This window comes from Poeciliopsis prolifica, unplaced genomic scaffold (assembly GCF_027474105.1).
Source record: "Poeciliopsis prolifica strain line A6 unplaced genomic scaffold, Auburn_PproV2 SCAFFOLD136, whole genome shotgun sequence".
NCBI classification, from domain to species: Eukaryota; Metazoa; Chordata; class Actinopteri; order Cyprinodontiformes; family Poeciliidae; genus Poeciliopsis; species Poeciliopsis prolifica.
The window spans coordinates 119,530-126,870 of record NW_026562511.1 but is presented as its reverse complement, the minus strand read 5'-3'; the positions used below and the strand labels follow the sequence as shown (position 1 = coordinate 126,870).

Below are 7,341 nucleotides of genomic sequence, written 5' to 3'. Positions count from 1 at the left end.
AGATGCAGCCTGGGCTCTTATTTTGACAGTTTACTGCTTCCTGTTTCCTCCTGCAGCCTTTCCTCTGAACATCAGGACTGATCTCTGGTCAGTTTCTCTGGTCAGAAGCTCTCAGCTCTCTGTGGCTCCACCTGGTGACCTCCAGCTGACCTTCAGCTGACCTCCAGATGACCTCCAGCTGACCTTCAGCTGACCTCCAGATGACCTCCAGCTGACCTCCAGCTGACCTCCAACTGACCTCCAGATGACCTCCAGCTGACCTCCAGATGACCTCCAGCTGACCTCCAACTGACCTCCAGATGACCTCCAACTGACCTTCAGCTGACCTCCAGATGACCTCCAGCTGACCTCCAGCTGACCTCCAACTGACCTTAAGATGACCTCCAACTGACCTCCAGCTGACCTCCTGCTGACCTCTAGATGACCTCCAGATGACATCCTGCTGACCTTCAGCTGACCTCCAGCTGACATCCAGCAGACCTCCAACTGACCTCCAGATGACCTCCAGTTGACCTCCAGATGACCTCCAGCTGACCTCCAGATGACCTCCAGCTGACCTCCAACTGACCTCCAGATGACCTCCAACTGACCTCCAGATGACCTCCAGCTGACCTCCAACTGACCTCCAGATGACCTCCAACTGACCTTCAGCTGACCCCCAGATGACCTTCAGCTGACCTCCTGCTGACCTCCAGCTGACCTCCTGCTGACCTCCAGCTGACCTCCAGCTGACCTCCAACTGACCTTAAGATGACCTCCAACTGACCTCCAGCTGACCTCCTGCTGACCTCTAGATGACCTCCAGATGACATCCTGCTGACCTTCAGCTGACCTCCAGCTGACATCCAGCAGACCTCCAACTGACCTTCAGATGACCTCCAGATGACCTCCAGCTGACCTCCTGCCCTCTGGGAACAGAACTGATGATCTTCTCCTCCTCTGCTACTCTGACCTCCAGGATTCTCCTCGCTCTGCTTCACTCCAACATCCTGACAGAGTTTCCACTGGACGGCAGTTTCTCCTCCTTCACTCTAGTTTCATCCCTCCATCCTCACCTCTGACCTCTGAGGCAGGAAGTGAGCTCACTGAGCTGCTGACAGGAAGCTCAGAGTCTGCATGATGTCTGCAGATATTTAGATTTTATCCAGGAGAAAAACAGAGAGGCTGAGAAATCTCAGCATTAATCTGGATTTATTCCCACAGCTCTGATTATTACAGTTGTTGGTAGTTTACTGATAGTTTACTGGTAGTTAACTGGTAGTTAACTGGTAGTTTACTGATAGTCTACTGGTAGTTTACTGGTTCTGCTCTGTATTTTGGTCATAATGGGACTGCAGGAAACCCAAAACTAAATCATGTTTGTTCTTTATTATTATTAATAAACTGGATTCTTACTATGAAATGTCTGCAGGTTGGTGGCAACAAAACATCATCAATAAACTAAAACATGGAGACTTACTGTAATCGCTGTAGTTTACATTCTGGGTTCTGGAGGAAAACACAGAGCTGCTTCACTCCAGGATCCTTCAGGTTGTTCCAGCTCAGGTCCAGTTCATTCAGATGGGAGGGGTTAAAGGTCAGAGCTGAGACCAGAGAAGAACAGCTGATCTCTGACAAACTGCAGCTCTTCAACCTGGATAAAGAATAAAAGCTGTGAGCTGAACCAGCAGGATGCAGGTGAACCAGTCCAACAGAACCAGATGAATGAATATTGATGCCAACATGAAGCTGCTGCTGCTTCAACCAAGACCTTCTGACTTCATCTCTGAAGCTGCAGCAGCTCCTGCAGCAGCTGCAGCAACAAACTGCTGCAGCAAATCATCCAAGTTTCACACAAAACCAGAAACCAGGAGGAAAAACCAGCTGATGGAGATCAATGCTCAGAAATTCAACCGTTTCATTTTTCATCAGCCATGAAGATTCACTGTCACAGTGACTTTAGGACCAGAACCAGAACCAGAACCAGAACCTGGTACTGGGTCATGATGAGTGGGAGGGTTTTACTGCAGAAGCATCAATCACTGATTATAGATCTGCTGCTGTCAGATTCTACAAGCTGAAGTTCCAGATTAAAACCATGAATGTTCATTATTCATTTCTTCTCTCTGTCAATCTGCAGATGCAGCCTGGGCTCTTATTTTGACACTTTACTGCTTCCTGTTTCCTCCTGCAGCATTTCCTCTGAACCATCAGGACTGATCTCTGGTCAGTTTCTCTGGTCAGAAGCTCTCAGCTCTCTGTGGCTCCACCTGGTGACCTCCAGTTGACCTCCAGCTGACCTCCAGCTGACCTTCAGCTGACCTCCAGATGACCTCCAGCTGACCTTCAGCTGACCTCCAGATGACCTCCAGTTGACCTCCAGATGACCTCCAGCTGACCTCCAGATGACCTCCAGTTGACCTCCAACTGACCTCCAGATGACCTCCAACTGACCTTCAGCTGACCTCCAGATGACCTCCAGCTGACCTCCAGCTGACCTCCAACTGACCTTAAGATGACCTCCAACTGACCTCCAGATGACATCCTGCTGACCTTCAGCTGACCTCCAGCTGACATCCAGCAGACCTCCAACTGACCTCCAGATGACCTCCAGTTGACCTCCAGATGACCTCCAGTTGACCTCCAGCTGACCTCCAGCTGACCTCCAGCTGACCTCCTGCCCTCTGGGAACAGAACTGATGACCTTCTCCTCCTCTGCTACTCTGACCTCCAGGATTCTCCTCGCTCTGCTTCACTCCAACATCCTGACAGAGTTTCCACTGGACGGCAGTTTCTCCTCCTTCACTCTAGTTTCATCCCTCCATCCTCACCTCTGACCTCTGAGGCAGGAAGTGAGCTCACTGAGCTGCTGACAGGAAGCTCAGAGTCTGCATGATGTCTGCAGATATTTAGATTTTATCCAGGAGAAAAACAGAAAGGCTGAGAAATCTCAGCATTAATCTGGTTTTATTCCCACAGCTCTGATTATTACAGTTGTTGGTAGTTTACTGGTAGTTTACTGGTAGCTTACTGGTAGTTTACTGGTAGTTTACTGGTAGTTTACTAGCAGTTTACTGGTAGCTTACTGGTAGTTTACTGGTAGTTTACTGGTAGTTTACTAGTAGTTTACTGGTAGTTTACTGGTAGCTTACTGGTAGTTTACTGGTAGCTTACTGGTAGCTTACTGGTAGTTTACTGGTAGTTTACTGGTAGCTTACTTTTAGCTTACTGGTAGCTTACTGGTAGTTTACTGGTAGTTTACTGGTAGCTTACTGGTAGTTTACTGGTAGCTTACTGGTAGCTTACTGGTAGTTTACTGGTAGCTTACTGGTAGTTTACTGGTAGTTTACTAGTAGTTTACTGGTAGTTTACTGGTAGCTTACTGGTAGTTTACTGGTAGCTTACTGGTAGTTTACTGGTAGTTTACTGGTAGCTTACTTTTAACTTACTGGTAGCTTACTGGTAGTTTACTGGTAGCTTACTGGTAGTTTACTGGTAGTTTACTGGTAGCTTACTGGTAGTTTACTGGTAGCTTACTGGTAGCTTACTGGTAGTTTACTGGTAGCTTACTGGTAGTTTACTGGTAGCTTACTGGTAGTTTACTGGTAGTTTACTGGTAGCTTACTGGTAGCTTACTGGTAGTTTACTGGTAGCTTACTGGTAGTTTACTGGTAGCTTACTGGTAGTTTACTGGTAGCTTACTTTTAACTTACTGGTAGCTTACTGGTAGTTTACTGGTAGCTTACTGGTAGTTTACTGGTAGTTTACTGGTAGTTTACTGGTAGCTTACTGGTAGTTTACTGGTAGTTTACTGGTAGCTTACTGGTAGTTTACTGGTAGTTTACTGGTAGTTTACTGGTAGCTTACTGGTAGTTTACTGGTAGCTTACTTTTAGCTTACTGGTAGCTTACTGGTAGTTTACTGGTAGTTTACTGGTAGTTTACTGGTAGTTTACTGGTAGTTTACTGGTAGCTTACTGGTAGTTTACTGGAAGTTTACTGGTAGCTTACTGGTACTTTACTGGTAGTTTACTAGTAGCTTACTGGTAGCTTACTGGTACTTTACTGGTAGCTTACTGGTAGTTTACTGGTAGTTTACTAGCAGTTTACTGGTAGTTTACTGGTAGCTTACTGGTAGTTTACTGGTAGCTTACTGGTAGTTTACTGGTAGTTTACTGGTAGCTTACTTTTAACTTACTGGTAGCTTACTGGTAGTTTACTGGTAGCTTACTGGTAGTTTACTGGTAGTTTACTGGTAGCTTACTGGTAGTTTACTGGTAGTTTACTGGTAGCTTACTGGTAGCTTACTGGTAGTTTACTGGTAGCTTACTGGTAGTTTACTGGTAGCTTACTGGTAGTTTACTGGTAGCTTACTGGTAGTTTACTGGTAGTTTACTGGTAGCTTACTGGTAGCTTACTGGTAGTTTACTGGTAGCTTACTGGTAGTTTACTGGTAGCTTACTGGTAGTTTACTGGTAGCTTACTTTTAACTTACTGGTAGCTTACTGGTAGTTTACTGGTAGCTTACTGGTAGTTTACTGGTAGTTTACTGGTAGTTTACTGGTAGTTTACTGGTAGTTTACTGGTAGCTTACTGGTAGTTTACTGGTAGCTTACTTTTAACTTACTGGTAGCTTACTGGTAGTTTACTGGTAGTTTACTGGTAGTTTACTGGTAGTTTACTGGTAGCTTACTGGTAGTTTACTGGTAGTTTACTGGTAGCTTACTGGTAGTTTACTGGTAGTTTACTGGTAGTTTACTGGTAGCTTACTGGTAGTTTACTGGTAGCTTACTGGTAGCTTACTGGTAGCTTACTGGTAGTTTACTGGTAGTTTACTGGTAGCTTACTTTTAACTTACTGGTAGTTTACTGGTAGCTTACTGGTAGTTTACTGGTAGTTTACTGGTAGCTTACTGGTAGTTTACTGGTAGTTTACTGGTAGTTTACTGGTAGTTTACTGGTAGCTTACTGGTAGTTTACTGGTAGTTTACTGGTAGCTTACTTTTAACTTACTGGTAGCTTACTGGTAGCTTACTGGTAGTTTACTGGTAGTTTACTGGTAGCTTACTGGTAGCTTACTGGTAGTTTACTGGTAGTTTACTGGTAGTTTACTGGTAGTTTACTGGTAGCTTACTGGTAGTTTACTGGTAGTTTACTGGTAGCTTACTGGTAGTTTACTGGTAGTTTACTGGTAGCTTACTGGTAGCTTACTGGTAGTTTACTGGTAGCTTACTGGTAGTTTACTGGTAGTTTACTGGTAGCTTACTTTTAGCTTACTGGTAGCTTACTGGTAGTTTACTGGTAGCTTACTGGTTCTGTTGCTTTGTAGTTGCTCTGTTGCTCAGCAGTTTGTAGCAGATGAATCAGAAAGTTTAGAAAGTCGTTGGAGTTATTTCTAGACATCGACTGCAGACTGACTGAAAGGTTTTCCACCACAACGTCACACACCTGGACCAGGTGGTGCACCATGTGACCACAGGGGGCGCTAGCGAGCAATTATCGACATGAACATGTTGGAGACAAACAAGAGCCATCAGAACACGATGGTCACAGAATCTCCTGAGATCAGCTGCTGTTCATGGCATGTCTCATCATATATTCAACTATTTAGAGCAAAATTAAATGAGTTATTGGCTTCATGGCTCATTTAATTTATTCAAGAGAGATTTACCAATATGTATTTCATGGCACATTTATTCATTTAATTTTGCCACCTTTGAGCTTCCATAGATTCCAGAAGCTAAAGATTAAAAACATTCAAATAAATGACATGAATACATAAAATGTTATTATTCCTCTTTAAGAGATTTAATTTCTAAAGAAAGAGAAACAATCAGTAAATCTGAAGTTGCAGCATCAGCATTTTGCTCTTATTCTGTGATTTTCCACTTCCTGTTTCCTCCCTGCAGCCTCTTTTACAGGAGAGCAGCTCAGAAACATCTGGACTGATCTCTGGAAACGACTTTACATCAGAAATATCAACAATGACTCAAGACACTGTTTCTTACTGCAGTCGTTGTATTCTGCATCCAGGATCCTGCAGAATATCACAGATCTCCTTCAGTCCATCATCTCCCAGGTTGTAGTAGCTGTTGTTGCTGCTCAGCTGCAGTCCAGGTTGACCTGACGGGTCGGAGGTCAGAGCTGAGGCCGGATCATCACAGCTGATCTTTGACAAGCTGCAGCGGCTGAATCTGAATAAAGAACCAAAGATATGAGCTGAAGCCACCGGTCCAACAGAACCAGTTAGAACAACAGAACCAGTTAGAGCAACAGAACCAGTTAGAGCAACAGAACCAGTTAGAACAACAGAACCAGTTAGAGCAACAGAACCAGTTAGAACAACAGAACCAGTTAGAGCAACAGAACCAGTTAGAGCAACAGAACCAGTTAGAACAGAACCAGTTAGAACAACAGAACCAGTTAAAACAACACAACCAGTTAGAACAACAGAACCAGTTAGACCAACAGAACCAGTTAGAGCAACAGAACCAGTTAGAACATCAGAACCAGTTAGAGCAACAGAACCAGTTAGAACATCAGAACCAGTTAGAGCAACAGAACCAGTTAGACCAACAGAACCAGTTAGAGCAACAGAACCAGTTAGAACATCAGAACCAGTTAGAGCAACAGAACCAGTTAGAACATCAGAACCAGTTAGAACAACAGAACCAGTTAGAGCAACAGAACCAGTTAGAACAACAGAACCAGTTAGAACAGAACCAGTTAGAGCAACAGAACCAGTTAGAACAACAGAACCAGTTAGAGCAACAGAACCAGTTAGAACAACAGAACCAGTTAGAGCAACAGAACCAGTTAGAACAACAGAACCAGTTAGAGCAACAGAACCAGTTAGAACAGCAGAACCAGTTAAAGCAACAGAACCAGTTAGAACAACAGAACCAGTTAGAGCAACAGAACCAGTTAGAACAACAGAACCAGTTAGAACAACAGAACCAGTTAGAGCAACAGAACCAGTTAGAGCAACAGAACCAGTTAGAACAACAGAACCAGTTAGAACAGCAGAACCAGTTAGAACAACAGAACCAGTTAGAGCAACAGAACCAGTTAGAACAGAACCAGTTAAAACAACAGAACCAGTTAGAGCAACAGAACCAGTTAGAACAGCCATTCTTAACCACAGTTGGGCCACCAGCGCCACCTAGAGGGCTGCAGGAAACCCCCAGGTTTTTACCTGTGATAAAGTTTACAGAAATCATGATGCAGCATCAGAATGCAGGCGCTCAGTTTCCACCACTTGGTGGCAGTAGTGTGCCAGTCAGTTGTTAAAACGCTCTAATAAGCTTCTTTACCAACAATAAGCCAGAGACGTTCGGTACTGGATTCGTATTTCATGCTAAATA

At 44.3% G+C, this 7,341-nt stretch overlaps 1 protein-coding gene across 1 annotated transcript in view; it reads right to left on the bottom strand.

Annotated features, from left to right (window-relative positions):
• Positions 1-2,721: 2,721 nt before the first annotated feature.
• The window catches only part of LOC129355493 (NACHT, LRR and PYD domains-containing protein 12-like), a 72,927-nt gene continuing 68,307 nt past the window's right edge, over positions 2,722-7,341 (bottom strand). Inside the window, exons 14-15 of the mRNA XM_055025085.1 lie at positions 5,986-6,171; positions 2,722-2,819 (exon numbers count right to left, since the gene is read on the bottom strand). Of these exons, the coding sequence (XP_054881060.1) occupies positions 2,807-2,819; positions 5,986-6,171 (199 nt within the window). The 3' untranslated portion in view covers positions 2,722-2,806. The remainder of the gene's footprint in view (positions 2,820-5,985; positions 6,172-7,341) is intronic.